This window comes from Aythya fuligula, chromosome 25 (assembly GCF_009819795.1).
Source record: "Aythya fuligula isolate bAytFul2 chromosome 25, bAytFul2.pri, whole genome shotgun sequence".
Lineage (NCBI taxonomy): Eukaryota > Metazoa > Chordata > Aves > Anseriformes > Anatidae > Aythya > Aythya fuligula.
Window position 1 is genome coordinate 6,032,243 of NC_045583.1, and position 22,134 is coordinate 6,054,376.

Sequence of the window (22,134 nt, forward strand, 5' to 3'; positions counted from 1 at the left end):
GGGCCGCTGGGCGCGGCGGGGGGCGCGGGGCCGGGGGGGGGCGGGGAGGGGGGGGCGGCCCCAGGAGCCTCCAATGCCCCCCCCGGTGCCCCCCCCGGTGCCCCCCCGGTGCTCCCCCTCCGGGCGTGGGGCCCCGGAGCCCCGGGGGGGCCGCCCCTCCCCCACCCTTCCGCTTCCCCCGGGCGCTTCCTCCCCGGTCCGTGCAGCACGCGGCGGGGGGCGGGGGGGGCCGGGGGTTCCCCCATCCCCGGCCCGGAGCTGCGCGGGATGGGGGGGGGGCGGGGGTCTCCTGGAGGGGGGGGCGTCGGTCCCGGTCCTGACCCCGACCCCGACCCCGACCCCGACCCCGCGCTGCTCCGGGGCTGGCGGGGAGCGGGGCAGGGAGCGGGGCCGGACACCGGGGGCAGCGACCGCCGGCCGGAGGCAGCCCCCGGGCCGCCCCCAGCCCCCGCCCGGAGCCCCGGGGCCGCCCGTCCCGGGGGGGGACTGAGGGGGGCCGGGGGGAGGGCCGGGGCCGTCCCGGGCGCGGTGGTCGGCGGGGGCCGGGCCGGGGGCGGGCCGGGGGCCAGGCGGGGCGGGGCGGCGCTGCCTGCCCGGGGGCGCTGGGGCTCCCGGTGGCGGCGCCGGGGCGGCTCTGACAGCGGCGCGGCGCCAGCGGGCGGCGGAGGCAGCCCCGACGGCCCCGACGGCCCGGCCATGTCGGAGCCCGGAGCCCCCGCGGCCGGCGACAAGGCGCCCCGGCTCCAGGTGGGGGCCCCGGGGCGACCCCCGGAGCCGGGGGCAGGTCCCCGCCACGGCCGCCCGGTGCCCGGCGCGGCTCCTCCCGGGCAGCCCCCGGGGCCCCCCCGGCTCACGCCGCTCTCTCCCTCCCGCAGGACCGGGTCCTGAGCGGGATGCGCTGGGGCCGCCTCCTGGAGCCCCTGGGCTTCGTCAAGGTGCTGGAGTGGGTGAGTGCCCCCCTCCCCCAGCGCAGCGGGACCCCCCCGGCCCTTTCCCCGGCACCCGTGGGTGCTGCCGCCCTGCGGCCCCCGTCCAGCACTAACCGCAAGCCCAGATTTGGGGTGTCCCCTTTGCTTTCCTGAAGCCTGCGGGACCCTCCTCCCCCAGGGACCCCATAGTCCCCAACCCACCCGGATCCTCCCCCACCCCAGCGGCTGCGGGCGGGGGGACCCCAAACAGAGCTTCTTGGGGGGGCTCTGGTTGCGGGGCCGCTCGGCCGCTTGGGTTCGGGCCCCGCGGCCCCCCCGGTGACCTTGAGCAGGCGGCTTCACTTGGCCACGTCGGAGGGGACGGTGACATGGGGGTGCTGGGGCCCCCTCCTTCCCATGGGGTCTGGGGGGCAGCGGGCGTGCAGGGAAGGGGACAGAGGGGGGGCAGCGAGCCCCAAGAGGGGGCACCCTGGGCATGGGGGGGGCCAATTCCATGGCCCCGTCTCCGCCGTGCTATGAATGGCTCCGGGATTGTATTTCAGGGCCGCGGGGAGGGCGGCATTTCTGCAGCACGGCCACGCAGTGGCCCGTGGGCTCCGGCATTGGGGACACTGAGGCACGGGGCAGCCCGGCTACGGGGCCCACAGGGCCGAGGCCGTGCACCTTTGGGTGTCTGCTGCCCGAGGGGGCTTCTCCCACAGTGCCGACCCCGCAGCTCCGGAGCGTCCCCCCGGGGAGGCACGAAGCACCCCCCGCCTTTGTGGCTGCTGGGCAGGATGAGGCCCCCCATGCAAGGGCAGCCTGAAACAGGATGCGGGTGGAAAACCCACGGAGAGCGAACGGGGGCAAAGGCCCTGCTGGAGCGGGGCAGCGCGGGGATATCCCCTGCTGGAGGGGCGCGGCGCAGCGCGGGGCAGCCGGGAGCGCTCCTGCCCCAGCAAGGAAACGCCCGTGGTGGTGGCAGGAGCTGCCCGGTGCCCCCACAGCGTCCCCTGGCCGGGTGGCTTCCCCAACGCTGCCGACACCTTCCTGGGATGGGACGCTGCCACCCCCAGGGCAGGACAGGCCATGGGGTCCCTTGGTGGGGATGCTCCCGGTGTCTGTCCCCCCCTGCTGCCCCGTTTCGCCCCCGTTTCGCCCCCCGCCCGGCGCAGGCAGCAGCCCGGGAGCTGGCGCACGCGGCCGACAGCTGCGGGGTGGCAGCGCGCCCTGCCCGCCGCAGCCGTGACTCAGCGCCAGGGGGACACCCGGCCAGCTGTGGGGTCTGGGGGGGTCCCCAGGGTTCTGTGCACCCCCCGACCACTGCTCCCCTCTTGCAGCTCTTCGCCATCTTCGCTTTCGGGGCGTGCGGCTCCTTCAGCGGCGAGACCGGGGCGACGGTGAAGTGCAACGGCGAAACCAAGGAGATGAGCGCCATTTCTGTGCAGTTTGGGTACCCCTTCAGGTGAGGGGGCGAAACCGGGGTCCCCCCCAGTACATATAGCATGGCCCCGCAGAGACCTCAATGTGGCCGGGGGGGACACGGGGTGCTGGCTGGGGGTTAAACCCTGTCCCCAGCACTCAGTGCTGGCTGTGACTCTGCGGCTGTGGCACTGTAGCCAGGAAGGGGCCACATCCAGCAAGGGTCCCTGCCCAGCACAGGGATTTGGTGCATTTTGGGTGGATGTGGGATTTTGTCCACCCCATCAGTGACGGCTTAGAAGTGCAAACTGCTCTGGAGGAGCCTCCTCTGCTGTGTCACGCAGGAGCTCAGGCGTGGCCATGGGAGCTGCTGGGTCTCCCCGGTACCAGGGCGCATCCCTCTGTGAGGGCCCGTCCTCCTGCTGGCGCTGCATCCTGTGCCCGTAGGGATCTTCATTAAGCAGCGAGAGCGAGGAGGGAGCCGTGCCAGCCACAAGCTGCAGCATTAGCCCCTTCCCTCGGTCGCCATGGATCAGACCTGGCTGCGGTCCATGCCCCGTCCTCCTCCCCCCCATCCTTCAGGGATGCCCCAGAGCAGTTATTTTGGGCAGCAGAGCTGTCCCCAGCACACCACCCATTCCTGGGCCACCGGCATCACCCCGCCGCTGTCCCCGCACCTAGGTTATACCAGATCCCCTTCGAGATGCCGGACTGTGAGGGCGAATCTGAGACCCGGACCCTGCACCTCGTCGGTGACTTCTCCGCTCCCGCCGAATTTTTCGTGACCCTGGGGGTCTTCTCCTTCCTCTACGCCATGGCAGCTCTGGTGCTCTACCTGCGCTTTCATTCCCTCTACGGCGAGAACAAGAAGCTCCCCTTCGTGGTAAGGTGGCTGCGCCCCGGGGCCGGATCCTGCCCCACAGCCGGCGCAGGCCAGGGAGGGGGCTGAGCCCGGTGCCTCGTCCCGGCAGGATTTCTGCGTCACCGTCTGCTTCGCCTTCTTCTGGCTGGTGGCGGCGGCCGCGTGGGGCAAGGGGCTGAGTGACGTGAAGGCGGCCACGCGCCCCTCCAGCCTCATCGCCTCCATGAGCGTGTGCCAGGGCCAGGACGTGGTGTGCAACGCGGGTGCCACGCCGGCCATGGGGCTGGCCAACATCTCAGTGGTGAGGGCACGGTGCGCGGGAGCTGCGCACACCATGTGCACATACACACAGCTGTGTGCACACGTGGATGCGGGCACACGCATTCATCTGTTTGCTGGGCCACACACGCACACACACACACGGCAAACCTGTGCACACGAATTGCAAACCTGCACACACATGTTCACACAGAAGCACACAGCTACGCCGTGCACACACGTGCACGCACACACACGCATGCACAGCCGTGCCCACGAGCCCTCGTGCACACACACACACGTGTGGGATTCCTGAGCTCAGCCGGGAGAGGGCAGTGGGAAGCTGTCGCACACACACTCTGCAGTTGCGCTCCTAACGGAGCCTGCTGCTGGCACGGGACGGGGGGCCCGTCCTGCACCCCCTGCCCCCGGGGACAGCACGGACCCCCCCTGCCAGACAGGTCCCCGGGGCAGGCGGTGGCACTGCAGCCCCTGGCATGGCGGTGGGGGACGTAGGAGGTGCCTGGGGCTGGGTCATCCCTGGGTGCCCCATGCCGTGGGTCTCTTCTCTCCCTGCAGCTCTTCGGCTTCATCAATTTCCTGCTGTGGGCCGGGAACTGCTGGTTCGTGTTCAAGGAGACGGCGTGGCATGTGCAGGCTGCGCCCCGTGACAGCGCGGCCGAGCAGGGAGCCATCGACAAGCAGTAGCCGCCCCGGGGTGGCAGCGGCATGGGGACGCGGGGGGGGGACGCTTGTCCCCGGGGGACCTCGCGCCGGCCACCAGCCTGGGGACGGGGTGCTGCGGGCCCCGGGGGCGTGAGGGGGCGGCTGCCGCAGAGACGTGCGCCCCCAGGTGGGGGGGCACGGGGTCGGGGCATTAACCGCTGCTGTCTGGCTGTATGTAGGGGTCCGGGCGTCCTGCTCTGTACCCCACGTGTCCGCTTCTGTGCGGGGGCGTATAAAGGTCCTGGGTACCCAGCTCTGTGCGGGGCGCGTGGAGCCCCCGCGTGTCCGGCTCTGTGTTGTGGTGTACGTGGCACGGCTGCCCTGTCCTGCCCTGTCCTGCCCTGTCCTGCCCTGCCCTGCCCTGTCCTGCCCTGTCCTGTCCTGCGCCGTGCCGGGGGGTTGGAGCACCGGGGGGCTCAGCTCCGTGTGAGGGCACGGCCGGCACCTGGGGGCCCGGCTGTCTCGGGGGATGTACGTGAGCCTGGGGGGCCCTCTGGGGGGGTATTCACGAGCGGGGGGGGCAGCTCCCTACAGGGCTATCCATAAGCCGGGGCGGGAGCTCCCTACAGGGCTGTACATCGAGCTGTGCCCCGCGCTCCGTGCTTGTATTTCACGCCCTGGGGGCCCAGCTGTCCATGGGGCCGGGTCCCTCTGGGGCCGTCCTTAAGCGCTGGGTGCGGGTCCCCACCGGGCTGTGTGCGCGCCCTGGGGCGCAGCTCCCCGCGGGGCCGGCCGGTGAGCCGCGGGTCCCAGCCCCCCGCGGGGGCTCCCCTCGCAGCCCCGGTGCCCGCCCCGGTGCCCCCCCCCTCCCGGACGCGCTGCCCGGGGCCGTGCCGGGAGCCGCGCACCGACCGCGGGCACCCGCCCGGCACGGGGCTCGCCGCGCACCGGGGCCCGGCGGGAGGTTGGGAGGGGAGGTGGGGAGGGGGGGTCCGGTGCCTCCCCCCCCGGCCCCGCGCTGCCCCCGGGAGCCCCGGGGCGGGGCCGGCGGCGGGACTACACCGCCCGTGGGGCCGCGGGGCGGGCGGGGGCGCGCGGCGCATGCGCGGGGGCGAGCAGGGGGGGGGCGGCGGCGGCGGCGGCGGCGGGGGGGGCGCGCTCCCGCGGCGGCGGCGGTGGCGATGGCGGCGCGTGGGCGCGCGGCGGCGGCGATGGCGGCGGCGGAGCGGCGGCTGCCGAGCCTGGACGAGTTCGCGGGGCAGAGCTGGAGCGCATGGGTGGAGCGGGCCGGGCCGCCCGCCGACACGGGTGAGGGGCGGCGGCGGGGCGGGGGGGGCACCGGGGGGTTGGGGGGGCGGGGGGGCCGCCGGACGGGGCCGCGCCCGTCGCCCGCCCGCTCCCACCCCCCCCCCTCTCTCCCCACCTCCCCCCGGTCCTAGCGCCGCCGCGCGGCGGGCACCGGGCGGCGGGCACCGGGCGGCGGGCGCCCCGCACCGGGCGGCGGGCGTCCTGCAGCGGGCACCCGGAGCGGAGCGGACCGGGAACCGGGCACGGCGGGGACACGGGGAGGCGGGCACCGGGCACCGACCGAGCAGGGCTGCGCGCCCGGCAGTGCCCGCGGGGAACCGAGAGCCCCGGTACCGGCACTGCCCCCATCGGCTCCCCCATTCCAACTGCACGGGCTCGGCTGGACAGAGCTGGGTGCCCAGTATGACACAGCTGGGTGATACTGGACAGCACTGGGTGCCCAGTACGGCACAGCTGGACGGCACTGGGTGCCCAGTATGGCACGGCTGGGTGACACTGGGTGCCCAGTATGACACAGCTGGGTGATACTGGATGGCACTGGGTGCCCAGTACAGCACGGCTGGGTGACACTGGGTGCCCAGTATGGCACGGCCGTGCAGGACACCACGCAGCGTGTCCCAGTGCTGGGACAGCCACCCGGTGCAGCCAGCAGGGCCGCGTGCTGCTGGCACAGCTGGTGGGGACACGGGTGGCACTGGCCACCTACTGAGCGTGTCGCAGCCGGGGGGGCTGTCCCCAGGAGCCCCCATGTCCGCGGTCACTGCAGGGCCCGGCACCTGATAGCAGGGTACCTCCGCGGTGGCTTTGGGCACCAGCCTCTCTCTCTCTGCCCCTTCCCCTTGGGCCCAGGAGCCCCTGCTGGTGCCTGTTGTGGTGCCATGGTCACTGCCACCTCCTGTCCCCAGCCCTCGTGGGTCCAGGCCTTGAGCAGCTGAATGTCACCCACCGGGTGCCACCCTGAGCCTAGAGGGGGGGTAGGGGATGGGGGGCCACGGGTACCCCACGGCATCACCTGATCCCGAGGTCAGCTGAGGGACCCGTCCTCATGTAATTTTAGCTCTTTTCATCATTTTGGGAGCGCTGGCTGGTGTTTGACAGCCAGGGGACGTGGTGGCAGTGCTGCTGGTGAGGGCTCGGTGGCTGCAGCTGCGGAGCTGGGGACAGGGCAGCACCCGCGCCTTTGTGCCCGATGCTGGCTGCGGGACGGGGCAGACGGGCACTGAGGCCGGCACGGCTCGTGACAGCGATGGCTCTCCAGCAGGAGCCCACCCACTCACTTCAGCCCAGGTTTTACCCACGGAGGCATGAGTGGCGGAGCCAACAGCAGCTCCCAGCCCACGGCACCCTTGGGTCCTGAGCTCTCTCCACGGATGGGACCAGCAGCCGTTGGGTGCTGGTGCAGGATCCAGCCCAGGTGTGCCACTGATGAGTTTTGGTCCCCAGCAGGGTTGGAGCCGGAGGAGAGCAGCAAGAGCGGGAGCAAGAAACTGGACGCCATGACGCTGATTAAGGAAGGTAAGCTCCCTGCTTTGGGGAGAAAATCCGTGGTATGGGGACCACACGTGCCCTGAGGCACCTGACCAGCCTCTGCCCCGCAGACATGTCCATCTTCGGCCACTGCCCAGCGCACGATGAGTTTTACCTGGTGGTCTGCAACCACTGCAGCCAGGTGGTGAAGCCCCAGGCCTTCCAGAAGCACTGCGGTAAGCGGGGACATGGGGAGGGTGGGTGGGGGGCCGCAGCCCCCTGCAGCAGGCTGACGGTGGGCCTTTCCCTGGCAGAACGGCGCCACGGCCCGCTCAGCAAGCTGTACGCCCGTGCTGCCGCCGGCACCCCCAAGTGCCACGCCGTCAACGGGCAGCCGGTGGCCAAGGCGCTGCGGGAGAAGCCGCCGGGCGCCCGTGGCCGGACCCAGCCGCTGCCCGACAAGGCACAGAAGGACAACCTCTGGTGAGCAGCCGGGCCGCAGCACGGCCCCCCCGGTGCCGCCGGGCGCCTCTCACCGGCCCCTTCTCTTCCCAGCTTGTTCATGCCTGTGGTGAACCTGGAGAAGATCCCCAGCCTCCCCAAGCCGGACGGGCATGGGATCAAAGTGCCCCCCAAAGCCCTGCCCGTGCAGCCTTCCTCCAGCTCCAAAGACCCCCCGGGGAGACCCTCCCCGACAGCGCCGCAGAAAGAGCCCCCGGTGCCGGCTGGGGTCGGGGGGGACTCGGCGCTGCCCGCCGCCGGCCCCGTGCACAAGCCAGAGAGCGTGCCCGCCCCGGGGGAGAAGGAGCCGGGCGCCTGCAAGCCGCCCCCCAGGTCCCACAAGAAGCCGGCGCGTGAGTCCCGCTTCCCCGCCGGCCGCGGGCGGGGGGTGCCGGTGGGGGCCGCGTAGCTGCGGGCCGTGGCGCGGGCTCCCAGGCCGGGTCCAGCTGCTCGGTGGCTGGGTTCGGCGCAGCGGCGGGGTAGGTAACCTCGGCGGCTCCGTCCCTCCGCCCGCCCGCGGAGGAGCCGCGGCGGCCCCTGACGGCGGCCCCGTTCACCCGGCAGGTCTGGGGCCCCCCGCCGCGGGGGTGCCCGGAAGAGCTGCGTGCGGCGCGGGAGCCGCGAGCCCTGCGCCGTGAGCAAGAGCGCGAGCCAGGGCTGAGCCCCGCAAGCGGGACATGGACAGATGCTGCGGCGCTCGCGGGCACTCTCAGGCTACAGTGAGCGATGCCACGGCACAACCTAGGCGCAGGCCGGGGGCCGGGGGGGTCTCGCCCGGCTCCGGCGGGGAGCCCGGTGCTGATCTCACCGGGGGGCTCAGGCAGCGCGGGAGCCTCCACCGGGGCTGGCAGAGGCAGCGGCAGCCCGGTCATCGTGTGTGGCTTAGCCCCGCGCCCCCCTCAGCCCCCCCGGCATCCCACTGCCTCGCTCTGCCCGCAGGGAAGGAGTGCGACCTGAACAAGCAGTGCGGCGTGCTGAACCCCGACACCAAGAAGATCTGCACCCGCCTGCTGACCTGCAAGGTAGCGCCTCGGCTGCCCTGGGCGGGGGGACGCGGGCTTCGGGTGGTGGGAGCCGCGGTGCCTCCCAGAGGGTGTCCCCCACCTCGTGTGACCCCCCCTGTCCCGCAGATCCACTCCGTGCACCAGCGCCGTGAGGTGCAGGGCCGCGCCAAGGACTTCGACGTGCTGGTGGCCGAGCTGAAGGCCAGCTCCCGCCGGGAGTCCCCGAAGGAGAAGAGCCCGGTGAGGAAGGAGCCGCTCCCCGAGCGCCCGGCCCCGGCCGCCCCCGCGCTGCCGCAGCCCCCCGCCGTCCCACCCAGCGCGTCCCCCTGCCGTGCCAGGCCCCCCCACTCCCACTGCCCACCCCCCAGGTGAGCGCCCGCCGTCCCCACCACCGGCATCAGCCCCAGCTGTGCCCGGTGGCTGCGGCTCTCACCGCCCCTCTCCGGTGCAGGGCCAGGCTTTCCTCCGACAGCGACCCCGAGGAGGGGGACGCGGGGCTGTTCCCCTTGCCCCTGCCCAAGGGGGGCAGCCGGGGGTCCAGCGAGGAGAGTGAGGAGGAGGGGGCCGAGGACGCCCACCGCCCCGACTGCCATTATGCGGCACGCCCACCGCGGCCACAAGCGGTGAGTTTGGGGGGTGCCTCCTCGCACTGCTGCGGGTGGGCTTTGGGGTGCCCACCCTGACGCCCCCCACCCTGTGCCCTCCCCCCCCGCAGTTCTGCACCTTTGGGAGCCGCTTGGTCAGCCCGGGCTGCTACGTCTTCAACCGGCGCCTTGACCGCTTCTGCTCGGCGCTGGGCTCCATGCTGGAGCGGCACCTCAGCTCGCACATGTGGAGGTGAGGGGGGGCCGGGGGGCATCCTGCCGGCCAGCGTGGTGCTTTGGGAGGGACCCAGGGGTGCCCAGGGCACCAAGTGGGGCCAGGGCTGCAGGGTGAGGTCTGTGCCGGGGTGCTGTCTTGGGGCCCATCCTCTTATATCTTTATTGATGACTTGGATGAGGGAATTGAGCGCACCCTCAGTAGGTTTGCAGCTGACACCAAGCTGGGGGGAAGAGTTGATCTGCTGGAGGGCAGGAAGGCCCAGCAGAGGGAGCAGGACAGGTTGGGTCAATGGGCAGAGGCAAGGGCATGAGGTTCAACACGGCTCGCTGCCGGGTCCTGCACGTTGGCCACAACAACCCCACTCAGTGCTATGGGCTCGGGGCAGGGTGGCTGGAAAGCTGTGCAGAGGAAAAGGACCTGGGGGTGTTGGTTGATGGCTCGTGTTCAGGTGAGCCGGCAGTGTGCCCAGGTGGCCAAGAAGGCCAATGGCATCCTGGCTTGTGTCAGGAACAGTGTGGCCAGCAGGGCCAGGGAGGTGATGGTCCCCTTGTATTCTGCTCTGGTGAGGCTGCACCTCGAGTGCTGTGTTCAGCTTTGGGCCCCTCACTACAAGAAGCACATCAAGGCCCTGGAGCGTGTCCAGAGCGGGGCTACGAGGCTGGTGAAGGGCCTGGGACACAAGTCCTGTGAGGAGAGGCTGAGGGCACTGGGGGTGTTTGGGCTGGAGGAGGCTCAGGGCAGAGCTCATGGCTCTCTGCAGCTCCCTGAGAGGAAGCTGTGGGGAGCTGGGGGTCGGCCTCTGCTCGCAGATAACCAGGGACAGGAGCAGAGGGAACGGCCTGGAGCTGTGCCAGGGGAGGTTGAGGTGGGCAATGAGGAGCCATTTCTGCTCAGACAGAGCGGGCAGGCGTTGGGACGGGTTGCCCAGGGAGGTGGGGGAGTCCCCGTCCCTGGGGGGGCTCCAGGAGAGGTTGGGGCTGGTGCTTGGGGACACGGCTCAGTGGGCCCTGATGGTAGGGGACAGTTGGACCAGGTGATCTTGGAGGGCTTTTCCAGCCTTAACGATTCTGTGGGGCAGGGTAGCTGTCCCCCTGCAGCTGGGAGTAACCACTGCCAGGACTCTGTGCAAAGACTGGGGGGGTCCCATCTGGGCAGGGAGCAGCAATTTGGGAGTCCCTCTCACCATCTCCTGTCCCACCCCACAGGAAGATCCCCCCGGCTGCCGAGCCCCAGCTCCACACCGCCCCGGCGCCCCCCAGCCCCGCCGCCTCCCCCTGCGGCCCCGCCGCCCCGGCCCCCCCGCCCCACACACGGACACCCCCAGTCCCTGCCGGCCCCCGGGACAGCCGGGGCTCCGCCAGCATCAACTACACGGTGGGGTCCCCGCACGCAGCAGCCGCCTGCAGCCAGCCGGAGTGCGGGGGGGGCGGCAGCCAGTCCATCACCTCCCCGCTGCCGGCCAACATCCCCTCGCCCTCCTTCAGCAAGTTGCCTTCCACCAAGGCCAGCAAATCCTCCCGGGCCAAGGAGGCGGCGGGCAGCACGGAGCCGGACGCCGTCGCCCGCAAACGCAAGCAGCCCCTGGGCGCCGCCGCCAGCCCCCCCTACAAACGGACCTGCCCCGGGGACGGGGCGAAAAGCAAAAGTCCCGGCTGCCAGGTCTCGCACCCCCCCGGCAAGACGAAAGCCACCCCGGTGTCATCGCCTGCCACCGCTGCCCTCAATGGCTCGGTGTGCACCGGCGGCCGGCTGAAGCGGGGCCCCCCCCCGGACTGCCGCATCCCCCCCAGCACCACGCCAGAGCCCCAGGGCTCACCGCTGCATGGGGCCGGGGCGCTCCCCCCACCCCCCCGCTGCATCTCGGAGGACGAGGCCAAGAAGCGCAAGAACACGGCCACGTACTGCCGGCCCGGGAAGCCCAAGCACGCCGCCCCCCCACCAGCTCCCCCACCCGCCCCCGGCCCGGCGCCCCCTGACCCAGGCTGCTCCGTCCGCAGGAAGAAGCCGGGGACCCCCCTGGGCTTTGAGGAGAAGCGGAGCGCCCTGAAGGTAGGGCTAAGGAGGGGGTGGGGGCGCCGGAGGGGTCCCCACTCAGATTGGAGGGCACGAGTGGGTTTTTGGGGTGCCCCCAGGCATATTAAAGGCCACAGGAGAGCTGAGCAGCATCAGCTGGGTTGCATGGGGCAGTGAAATGGGGGGACCCCACAGGGCCACCGGCACCCATGGGGGATGGGATGGCACCTACCTCCTCCTGGGGCTTGGGGACACTTGCGTGTGCCCCTTCCATGAGGGTCACCCTGGTCCTGGTTGGGGGACACCGTGGGGACAATGTGGTATGGTGGGGGATGGCAGGGGAGATGCCGTGCTGATGCCATCATCCCTATGTGGGGGACACCATGGGCACCCTCTGGGGACATCTGTGTCCCACGTTGGGGATGCCACAGGGACTCTCTGGGGATACCCTGGCCCCAGGCTGGGGATGCCATGGACACCCCTAGGGGACACCCATGTCCCAGACTGGAGGTGCTGGCACCAGGTAGGGGACTCCATGGAGGACACCGTGGTCGTAATGGGTTCTCCTGGTGCTGTGGGGCTGCCCTCAGAGGGTGGCTGGCATGGGGACCCTCTGGGGACATCCTAACCCTGGGAAGGGTTTGCCATGGGGATACGCTAACCCTGTGTGGGGGACACCACAGGGATGCCCTGTCCCTGGGTGGGGGACACCATGGGACAGGGGTGACCCCGTGGCTGACCGACGCCTCTCCCTCCCCGCAGTCCAAAGCCCATTAACGGAGGGGCCGGGGGCTTCCATCACCGCCCGGGGCTGCTGTGCGCCATGGAGCCCCGCGCCGCCGTCAGGAAGCACCGAAAAGCTGACGAGGGGAGAAAAACACGAGGATAAAAAGAAGAAGAAAAAAAAACCTCCAGAAAAATACCTCAAGACTCTTTGTTCCTGTTCCGTTGCTGCTAACCCAACCCCCGGGGAGAGGAGGTGGCCGCGGCCGGGGGTCCCGGTGCAGGAGCGGCCACGGGGCCTCCACGGGGCCACCGCCGGCTGCGGATATTTATAAGAATTCCTATTGCTGTTTTTTTTTTGTTGATTCTTTTTTTTTTTAAAAAAAAAAAAAAAAAAAGGAAAAAGAAAATCCGTATTGCACAGGGTGCCTGGGGCCGGGCCCGCGGGTCCTGGGGGGGTTTCCCCTGAGGTCCCCGCGGTGCCAGGGGTGGCTGCTGGGGACGTGGCCCCCCAGGACGGCGGGGGAAGGCGGCGCCCCCGGGAGCCGAGCGGGGACGGGGCAGGGGGTCCCGGTTACCGCAGGGGACGGGGGGGGCGAGCGCGGGGGCGTCCCCCGGAGCCCCGCGGTGTCGCTGTCCCCGCGCCGCAGCCTCCTGCGGATGGGAAGACCCCGCCCTCAGCCCCGCCCCCCTCCAACTCGGCCCCGCCCCCATCAGGTAAGGCCCCGCCCCCTCCCCGCCATGCCCCTCCCACCGGCCCCGCCCCCCCGCGGCTTGGCCCCGCCCCACCCGGGGGTCCCTGTGGTGCTGGGGGGGCCCTGGGGGGGTCGCGGTCCCAGCACGTGGCAGCAGCAGCGGGCGGGGAGCTCACGTTTATTGTCACCGATGCAGCAGCGCGGCCAGGGGACAGCACAGGGGGCGTGGGGGGGGGCTGAGGGGGCAGGCAGGGGCTGGGGGGGTCCCCGGCCACGGGACCCCCCCACGCGTGGGGCGGCGGCGTTACCACCCCGGGACGGGACCCCGAGGGGGGCGCCGAGCGGGGTCTGCTCCGGGCTCTGCACTGAACGGGGGGTGGCGGGGGGGGGGGGGGGGGGGGGGGGGCCCGAGGGTGGCCGTGCCCTGAGCCCCCCCGGTGGTCTGGGTGGCAGCTGTGGCCTTGGGGACATGCTTCCCGGGGGGGTCATGCGTCGCGATAAACATGCGGGGGGGCAGCGCCGTGGGGAGGGGGGGGCCGGGATCTGGCTGCTGGCCCTGGGGTGCCCGTGCAGTGGGGGGCAAAGGTGGCTCCGTGTCCTTGGGTGCCGTCAGTCCTGTGGTGCGCGGACCCCCGGGGGGGCTCCAGGTCGCGCCGTCCCCGCCAGAGTCCCCGTGTCCCTTGAGTTCGGCGTGGCGGAGGCGACCTCTGCGGAGCCCGGGGCTGCGATGCACGCAGCGGGGGGAGCGGGCCGGCTGTCCTTCCTGCACCCCATCCAGCACGGACCAGAGGAAGGGTGCTGGGGGGGGGGCACCGGGGTGGCCCCCCTACACCACGATGGGGGTGTCCGAGAACACCGAGCTGACTGAGTCCGGGTCCGACAGCTTCCTCTGCGCTCGGGGGCCCTCCCGCGCTGCCGCCACCGCCACGGCCGGGGGGGTGCCCCCCGCTTTGAACCTGCCGTTCTGCCCCCCTGGGGGGGCGCGGGGCCCGGCGGTGCTGCGGGACTGGGGGGGCTCTCCGGCGGCGTGGTTGGGGGTGGCGCTGAGCACAGAGGAGTTGAGGCTGTCGTCACGGGGGGCCGGCGTCTTGTCGGCGCCGCGACAGCAGCAGCGGCAGGGGGTGAGGTACAGGTAGATGAGCACCAGCACCACGCTCAGGATGCAGCCCACCAGCGTGGTGTAGGCGGTGTTGAGGCCGTCGTGCGGGCCGTGCAGCGTGAAGTTGTGCACCAGCAGCTCCACGTACAGCGTCTCGTTGAGCGCGGGGCCGGCCACCAGGCAGGCGTAGGTGCCGGCGTCCTCGGGGCGCAGCGCCCGCAGCTGCAGGCTGCCGTTGGCCAGCACGGCCGCGCTGCCGTTGCCGGCCTCCTCCGGCACCCGCTCGCCGCCCGGCGTCACCCAGTGCCGGCTGTGCGCCGCCCGCAGCCGGCTGTCGCAGCCCAGCGTGACGGTGTCGCCCAGGTGCGCCTCCAGCACGGCCTCGCGCGCCTCGCTGCAGTTGAGCAGCTCGCGGCCGGCCAGCGCCAGGATGCTGACGGGCACCCCCGAGTCCTGCGGCAGGCACCGCAGCTCCTCCTGGAAGTCCAGCACGGCGCTGAGGCGGCGGCGCCAGCCGCGGGCCACCAGCTGGAAGAGCGGGCAGTCGCAGGTCAGCGGGTTGCCGTGCAGGTAGAGGCGGTCGCGCAGCCAGGCCGGCAGCGCCTGCAGCTCGGCCACGGGGAGGCTGCGCAGGCGGTTGGCCGAGAGGTCGAGCAGCGCCAGCTGCGGCAGGCGGCTGCCCTCGCGCAGCAGCTCCAGCGGGAAGCGGGCGATGTGGTTCTGGCCCAGGTAGAGCTTGCGCAGCCGGCCCAGGTTGTCGAAGGCGGTGCGGTCGACGGCGGCGATCTCGTTGTTGTAGAGCAGCAGCACCTCCAGCTCGGCCAGGTCGCTGAAGAGGTTCTCCTCCAGCGCCCGCAGGCGGTTGGAGGAGAGGTCGAGGTGCCGCAGGTGCGGGACGTGCGCGAAGGCCTCGGTGGACACGAAGGCGAGCCCGTTGTGGGACAGCAGCAGGGCGTGCAGGTGCGCCAGCCGCCCCGGCGCCCAGTCGGCGCGCAGCCGGCTCAGGTTGTTGTGGCTCAGGTCCAGCACGGCGGTGAAGCGGGGCAGCGGCGCGGGCACGGCGCTCAGCACCGCCTGCGAGCAGCTCAGGATGTTGGAGGCGCAGACGCAGCGCGGGGGGCAGCTCCCGCCCGCCGCCCCCGCCGCCAGCGCCAGCACCGCCAGCAGGGCCCCCGGCCCCGCCATGGCCCCGGCCCCGCGCTCGGCCCCGCCGCGGGGATGGGGACGGGGCCGCGGGGGCTCGTGCGGCCCGGTGTCACTGCACAGCCGGGTGCCCGGTGTCACGGCGTGCACCGCGGGGAGGCTGCGGCTGCCAGCGTCACGGCGCGGGGTGGCTCCGGCCACCCGGTGACACGGCGGAGGGTGGCTGGGGGCCAGCGGCTGTCACGGCTCGCACCGGGCTCGCCCCTCACCCGGTGTCACGGCGTGGGCTGGCTCCGGCCACCCGGTGTCCCGGCAGGTGCCGGGCCCGCTGCTCGCCCGCTGCCACCGGGCGGCTCCGGGCTCCCGCTGCCTCCCCCCCACCCCCCCCAGACCGGGGCCCGGCCGCGCCGCTCCCGGTGCCCCCCGCGCCCCCCCCCGCCTCAGCCCCGCGCCGCGGCCCCCCCGCGGCGGGCGGGAGGATGCCCGGCTCCCCCCCACACCCCCACACCCCGACCGGGCGTTACCGGGGCCCGGGGCCGGGCCGGGCCGGTGCCGAGGAGGGCGGCGGGGGAGGCCGGGCCGAGGCACGACGACGCGAGCCGGGCCGGGCCGGGCCGGGCCGAACGGGGCTGAGACGAGGACACCGAGCGGAGCGGAGCGGAGCGGAGCGGAACCGGGCCGGGCCCAGCCGAAGCGCCCCGAGCCGCGCCGGGCCCCGCGGGGCTGCAGCGCCCGCCCCGGGACAGCGGCCTGGGGGCGGCCCCGGCGCGGCGGCCCCCGCGCACGGCGGATCCTGATTGGCTGCCGCCGCGCCGCACGCGGCCAATGGCAGCGCCGCCCGCTTAACCCCTCGTGGGCCGCGCGCCGCCCCCAGCCCCGACCCCGGCCCCGACCCCGGCCCCAGCCGCGCCCCATCAGATCCTCACCCTGCCCCGGACCCTGTCCCAGCCCCATCCCACCCCCGGTCCCATCCCATCCTATCTGCATCCCAACCCCATGCTATCCCTATCCCCATCCCATCCCATCCCATCCCATCCCATCCCAATCTCATCCCCATCCCTATCCCTGGTCCCGTCCCACCCCATCCCATCCCCACCGCACCGCACCGTGCCGTGCTGGGCTCACTGGCAGCACCCGCCCCCATCCCTCAGCACCAGCACAGACCCCAAGGCCCTGGCCCACATCCCTTGGTACCAGCAGGAACCCCACCGTACCAGCCCGTACCCCGCAGTGCCGGCCCAGATCCCCCAGTCTCACCCCAGTTTCCCCAGTCCCGCCCCCATCCTGGCAGCACTGGCCTTCAGCAGGCCACTTGCCACCCCCAGGTTGAGTTGGGGACCCCCTGCCCTGGGACCCCCCTGAGGGGCACCCCTGGGGCTGCTGCCCCCGGCCAGGCAGAGGGTGACCCCCTTTCCCTCCTTCCCCCCCTCCCCGATGTGCACAGTTGTTTCTCTGCCTCCCGGGCGTATTTTTAGATGCAAACATTTGTGCCGTTTTTTTGGGTCCAAAATTAGAGGGAAAGGAGCTGGAACAAACAGCGCCGTGATGATGCAGCTTTTTATTTGCAGGGGGGGCGGGGGGGGAGTAATTAAAGGGGAGCTCCTGCAAGGCACAGCGGGGCGTCCCCAGGCTGCCCCTCACCCCGTCCCCCCCCCGCCCCCTCTGCCCACTCCCTGCCCCAGTTGGGGTTTCTGCACCCGTGCGCACGCCCCGAGCCGGGTGACACCAATGCTGCCCCCCCTGCCCCCCCCCCGCCACTGTCCCCTGCCGCTGGACCAGGATTTTTGTCCTTTGATCGTCCTCAATTTCTCTGCCATAATCCGGGTGCTAATCCCTGCCCTGTGCCCACTGCCAGCCCGGCCCCCGCCCCGCACTGAGCCCCCCCGAGGCAGCGGCACCCCCGCACCCCCTCTCCTGCTGCCCCGGTCACAGCGGGCTCCGGGCGTCCCCGTCCCTGTGCCACCGCGGTGGGATCCCCGGGGACCCGGCCATGCAGTGCCACACGGGAGCACGCACACGCTGGCACATGCGGGAGGCGCGGGCACACGCACAGCCGAGCACGGGCACGCTGCAGCCACGCGCACACACGCACGGCCCAGAGACACGAGTGTGCGCGCCCCCCCTCGCACACGCACACGTGCTGCCACACCAGGTTCACACGCGTGTGAGCACACACACACAGCCACCATGCGTGCGCACACCTGTGCACAGCCACACGCACACGCTGCACACGCTGCTCACACTGCACACGCTGCACACACTGCACACTCTGCTCACACTGCACACACTGCTCACACTGCACACGCTGCTCACGCTGCACACGCTGCACACACTGCTCACACTGCACACGCTGCTCACACTGCTCACACTGCACACGCTGCACACGCTGCTCACACTGCTCACACTGCACACGCTGCACACGCTGTACATGCTGCTCACACTGCACACGCTGCACACACTGCACACACTGCACACACTGCACACGCTGCTCACACTGCTCACACTGCTCACACTGCACACGCTGCACACGCTGCACACACTGCTCACACCGCACACACTGCGCACACTGCACACACTGCACACGCTGCACACACTCGTGTGCACTCACCCTGCGCCTGCAGCGGGGCTGCCACTGCCAAGGTCATCGGGTGCCTCCTGGGGGGGGAGATTGGGTAAGGGGGTGCCCGGGCGCTGGGTGCCTGGGTGCTGGGTGCCCCTCCCCCGTGCCCCCTTAACCCCCCCAGCACCAAGGCGCAGGTTGGGCTGGGCTGTGGGGCAGGGGCCAGCAGCCAGCACCTGCTGGGAGGCAGCCGCCCCCCCCCGAGCTGCTGGGGAATGCCCCCCCCACCTGGCCCACCCGCAGCAGCCTCACCTCCTGCCCCCCGTGCCTCAGTTTCCCTGCCACAGCATGGTCGGGGGGTGGGCCTGGGGTCTCCCTCCCCTCCCCCCTGGACGCACCCATGTGCGGGTGCTGCACGGCCCCGCTGCGGGGACCCTGCTGGGTGCCTGAGGGGTGGGAGCGATGCTCCCGGTGGCTTCCCAGCTCTGGGATGGTTCTCGGGGTGCTGGGCCTGGCTCTGCTCCTCCGCACGCCCAAAATGCTGGGGTGCTGGGGGAGGGGGGGAGCAGCACGGCCAAACCCCCGCCCACACCGAAGCGCCGCTGGGGTGCCGCCGGGTTAGGTGGGCAGCCCGGTGCCGGTGCCGGCGCGGTGGTGCCGGTTCACACGAGGTCCTGCGTTTCTAATCCGGTGCGGCCAGGTTTATTTCGGGTGCCCGTAGCCTAGCAATGCGCACGTGACCGCCGGGCCTGCGGCAGGGACGCGGTGCCCGCTCGCCGCCTGCCCCCCGGCACGGCCGCCACGCCACGCGGCCCCGCGCGACGCCCACCCACCCGCACGTCCCGGGGGACGGGGCCCAGGGCACTGCCGGGGGAAGCTCCCAGCCTGCGTAGGCCTTCAGGGGGTGCCGGCCCCCGGGGGGTGTTGGGGACTCCCCCACGTTGCAAACTGCTGGCTGGGCACCTGGGGAAACTGAGGCACAGCACGCGGCGGGGGCACCCCCCCCGTCCCAGTGGCTTCATCACTGAACTGGGAGGAGGTGACGGGGCGCTGGGAGGGGGGGGGGGCACAGACAGGTGCCCTGCAACCCCCCCAGGTCCCTCACCCTGCTGGCCCTGTGCCCCTGCACCTGTCCCCATCCCCGCTCTGTGCCCCCCCTTGTGAAGCTGCCCCACGGGCCCGGATCCCCCCAGGTGCCCCCTGCACCCCCTTACCCCGTGCCTGCCCCTTTGTCTCCCCCCGTGCCCCCAGGGGCTTCCGTCTCCCAGTTCCCCCAGTGCCTCCAGAGCCCTCCCCAGCACCCAGCCTTGGGCACCGCACCCCCACCGGGACCACCCCGGTGCCACAGAGACCCCACACCTCACAGAGACCCCCCACCCTCACAACTCGCCCCCATCCCCTCAGCGACCCCCCACCCTCAGAACGGACTCTCCGGGCCGACAGTGACCCCCCCGCCCCCACGAGGACCCCCCAGCCTCGGGGGGGGGCTGGGGAAACTGAGGCACGGCCGATGCTCGGGGCCACAAGCGGGGCCGCTTCCCCCCCCCTCCCCACAAACCCCATCCCCTGGGGGCGTTGGGCAGAGCCGCGACCCCCCCCGAGACCCCGCAGATGTGGGGGGCTCGGCGGGGCCGGGTCCCCCCCCGTGTCCCTGCCCGGGGCCCGGTGGTCCCGGGGAGCGGCGGCGCGGGCGGGAGGCGTTTAGGACCCAGCAGCCCGGTTGGTGCGGGAGCATCCCTCGCCGCAGCGGCTCCAGCACCGGCCCCGGCCCCGAGCATCCCCGCCCGGCTCCGGCCGGGGGCCCGTGGAGCCCCCCCCGGGGTAGGTGCCGGGGCCGTGGCGGAGCGATGCCGGGGGGGGGGTGTCGGGGAGGCAGGGCTGGGGGCGGTGATGGGGGGGGGGGTCGGTCAGGCGGGGGTGGGGGCACCCCCTGCACCCCCGTTCCATCACCGGGGGGCACCGGCTGGTCTCGGGGACCCCCCCACACCCTGCACCGGGGGAAGCACCCATGGGTGGGGAGGGGCAGGGGGGGTTTTCCGGAGGGCCCCCGCCCCGGTCCCCACTCTCTCCGGGCTGTGTTTGGTGTGTGTGGGGGGGGCACCCCTCTGGGACGGGCAGGGGGTGTGGGGTCACACGCGGCCCCCCAAGGTGAGGGGGGCACCCGGGCGCCCAGGACCTGGTGTCCCCGAGCTGGTCCCAGCACAGCCACGCATGGTGCCCAGGCTCTGGGTGAAGGATGCAGGTGGGTGTTTGGGGATGAAGCAGGGGAGTTTGGGGGGGTTAGCCCCAGAATCGCTCATTTTTCAGGGGATCAAGGGTTTTTCTTGGAAAAGGGGTTTGGTGGGGGGGTCGTGATGTGGGGGAACCCAGCAATGCCCAGGGTGCGGGGGGTTGCACTTGGGAGTCACAGCGGAGCTGGGACACCCGCCTGGGGTCTCGTGGGCCCCAGTTTGCACCCACCATCCCCGCTGTGCCCCGCCGCTGATGGCTTCCCCTTCCCCGCAGGCACGCGGCTCTGCCCGGCGGAGAGGAGCGGGGAGATGAGCGGGGCCGGGGGACACCCTTGGGTGCACTGAGTGCCGCGGGCTCGGCAGGACCCATCCTGCACCGGCACAGCGGGGCCGGGAGATGGCCCGGAGCCGGTGTCGGGCGTAGGGCGGCGGAGATGTGAGCACCCAGCGATGCCCCGCGGCCCTGCGCCGGAGGCCCCGAGGATGGGCGATGGGCCGGTGAGCGCCGGCGCAGCGGCACAGCATGGAGCCCTCCCTGCCCGCCCCCTGGGCCTGGAACGGCTCTAGGGCGGCGCGGGCGCTGCAGCCCTCCCCGGGCCCCATGCCCCCCAACAGCACGGCCGACGGCAAGCCCAAGGACGTGGCCTCCAAGTCAGTGGGGCTCTTCTTCATGCTGCTCATCGACCTGACGGCCATCGTGGGCAACGCCGCCGTCATGACCGTCATCGTGAAGACGCCGGCGCTGCGCAAGTTCGTCTTCGTCTTCCACCTCTGCCTGGTGGACTTCCTGGCCGCCCTCACCCTCATGCCGCTGGAGATGCTCTCCGGCTCGTCCATCTTTGACAGCCCGGTTTTCGGCGAGGCCATGTGCCGCGTCTACCTGTTCCTCAGCGTCTGCTTCATCAGCATGTGCATCCTCTCCATCTCCACCATCAACGTGGAGCGCTACTACTACGTGGTGCACCCCATGCGCTATGAGGTGCGGATGACGGTGGGGCTGGTGGCCTGCGTGCTGGTCGGCGTCTGGCTCAAAGCCGTGGCCACCTCCCTCGTGCCCGTGCTGGGCTGGCTGTCCCCCGACCGCCCGCCGGCGCCCGCCGGCCGCGGCTGCTCCTTGCAATGGAGCCGCGGCCCCTACTGCAAGTTCTTCGTGGTCTTCTTCGCAGCCTTCTACTTCCTCCTGCCCCTCCTCATCATCGTGGTGGTCTACTGCAGCATGTTCAAGGTGGCGCGGGTGGCCGCCATGCACCACGGTCCCCTGCCCACCTGGATGGAGACGCCGCGGCGGCGCTCCGAGTCGCTCAGCAGCCGCTCCACCATGGTGACCACCTCGGGGGCCCCCCGCACCACCCCACAGAGGACGTTTGGGGGGGGCAAAGCAGCCGCCATCCTGCTGGCCGTGGGGGGCCAGTTCCTCTTCTGCTGGCTGCCCTACTTCTCCTTCCACCTCTACACGGCCCTGAGCGCCCAGCCCTTGGCGGGGCCGGCGGCCGAGACCGTGGTCACCTGGCTTGGCTACTTCTGCTTTACCTCCAACCCCTTCTTCTACGGGTGCCTCAACCGGCAGATCCGCGGCGAGCTGGGCCGGCTCCTCACCTGCTTCTTCAAGCAGCCGCCCGAGGAGGACCTGCGGCTGCCCAGCCGCGAGGGCTCCATCGAGGAGAACTTCCTGCAGTTCCTGCAGGGCACCGGCTGCCCCGCCGAGCCCCGGCCCCACCTCGACACCCCCAGCCCCAAGCGGGACCAGCCCCCCGTTGACTTCCGCATCCCGGGACAGGTTGGCGAGGACGGGGCCGAGGGGCCGGAGCGGCGCGGTGCTGACGGGGCCCACGCGCCCACGGCCGCCCCCGTCCCCCCGGGGCTGTAGCGTCCCCGCGGTCGCGTTCGGCTCAAACACGGCTGCACGGGGACGGCTGCCCCGCTCTGCTCCGCTCTGCTCCGTGTGCTCTGGGGTCTCGCGGCGCTCGGGGGGTTTGGGGACGTCCCGGGGGTGCTCCCTCCTGGTGCCCCGTGCCCCCACCCGGGGCTGTGCGAGGCCGCCGGGCTCCCAGGGCTGGGGGGGTCGCGGCCCCGCGGGCGGGTCCCGGGGGGGCCCCGTGCTGCAGCCCCAGCCCGGCCCCGGCTCTGGGGTCCCGGGGGGGTCCTCGGGGTGGAGGGGGGGGGAGTCCCGGCCCCGCTGCCCCGCGCCCCGGCCTCGGCCTCCTCCCCGTGCCCCGGGAGCTCGGGGCCGGGCCCCCAGCGCCTGACCGTGGAAGGGGGAAGTGTGAGGGGGCTGCCAGGCCCCTCGCGGCCTCGGGACTACAACTCCCGTCGTGCCCCGCTGCCCCCGGGGCGGAAGCGCAGCGCGTGCCCCTGGCTTCCCGTCGTGCCCCGCGGCCCCGCGCCGGAAGCGGCGCGCTCCTCCCAGCTCCCGGCAGGCCCCGCGCGTAACGGTCGCGGCGGGCGGGCGGAA

The 22,134-nt window shown here is 72.4% G+C and overlaps 4 protein-coding genes across 4 annotated transcripts; 3 read left to right on the plus strand and 1 right to left on the minus strand.

Annotated features, from left to right (window-relative positions):
• Nucleotides 1-73: 73 nt before the first annotated feature.
• On the plus strand, nt 74-4,181 carry SYPL2 (synaptophysin like 2). Its single transcript, XM_032203036.1, has 6 exons — nt 74-196; nt 876-947; nt 2,249-2,373; nt 3,012-3,213; nt 3,302-3,493; nt 4,030-4,181. The coding sequence occupies exons 1-6, from the start codon at nt 74-76 to the stop codon at nt 4,156-4,158; spliced, it is 843 nt and encodes a 280-aa protein (XP_032058927.1). The 3' UTR covers nt 4,159-4,181.
• A 1,116-nt stretch (nt 4,182-5,297) lies between these two features.
• ATXN7L2 (ataxin 7 like 2) lies at nt 5,298-12,255 on the plus strand. The gene is made up of 11 exons (XM_032203206.1): nt 5,298-5,424; nt 6,871-6,939; nt 7,023-7,127; nt 7,206-7,374; nt 7,447-7,745; nt 8,332-8,414; nt 8,523-8,764; nt 8,848-9,019; nt 9,112-9,233; nt 10,424-11,267; nt 11,994-12,255. Exons 1-11 carry the CDS (start codon nt 5,298-5,300, stop codon nt 12,006-12,008), a joined length of 2,247 nt encoding a protein of 748 aa, XP_032059097.1. The 3' UTR covers nt 12,009-12,255.
• Nucleotides 12,256-12,810: 555 nt separating this feature from the next.
• On the minus strand, nt 12,811-14,933 carry AMIGO1 (adhesion molecule with Ig like domain 1). Its single transcript, XM_032203172.1, has one exon. It carries the CDS (start codon nt 14,931-14,933, stop codon nt 13,476-13,478), a length of 1,458 nt encoding a protein of 485 aa, XP_032059063.1. The 3' UTR covers nt 12,811-13,475.
• A 4,296-nt stretch (nt 14,934-19,229) lies between these two features.
• GPR61 (G protein-coupled receptor 61) lies at nt 19,230-21,567 on the plus strand. The gene is made up of 2 exons (XM_032203240.1): nt 19,230-19,272; nt 19,957-21,567. Exon 2 carries the CDS (start codon nt 20,206-20,208, stop codon nt 21,547-21,549), a length of 1,344 nt encoding a protein of 447 aa, XP_032059131.1. The 5' UTR covers nt 19,230-19,272; nt 19,957-20,205; the 3' UTR covers nt 21,550-21,567.
• The last annotated feature ends 567 nt before the right edge of the window (nt 21,568-22,134 follow it).

Bases quoted from the DNA above. Each gene is read 5' to 3' on its own strand.
- ATXN7L2 (XM_032203206.1), top strand. From the start codon at position 5,298: ATGGCGGCGCGTGGGCGCGCGGCGGCGGCGATGGCGGCGGCGGAGCGG. The intron at 7,128-7,205 runs GTAAGCGGGGAC...TTTCCCTGGCAG, and splicing joins GGCCTTCCAGAAGCACTGCG to AACGGCGCCACGGCCCGCTC. The intron at 7,746-8,331 runs GTGAGTCCCGCT...CTCTGCCCGCAG, and splicing joins GTCCCACAAGAAGCCGGCGC to GGAAGGAGTGCGACCTGAAC.
- AMIGO1 (XM_032203172.1), bottom strand. From the start codon at position 14,933: ATGGCGGGGCCGGGGGCCCTGCTGGCGGTGCTGGCGCTGGCGGCGGGG.
- SYPL2 (XM_032203036.1), top strand. From the start codon at position 74: ATGCCCCCCCCGGTGCCCCCCCCGGTGCCCCCCCGGTGCTCCCCCTCC. The intron at 197-875 runs GTCCGTGCAGCA...TCCCTCCCGCAG, and splicing joins CCCCGGGCGCTTCCTCCCCG to GACCGGGTCCTGAGCGGGAT. The intron at 3,494-4,029 runs GTGAGGGCACGG...CTCTCCCTGCAG, and splicing joins GGCTGGCCAACATCTCAGTG to CTCTTCGGCTTCATCAATTT.
- GPR61 (XM_032203240.1), top strand. From the start codon at position 20,206: ATGGAGCCCTCCCTGCCCGCCCCCTGGGCCTGGAACGGCTCTAGGGCG.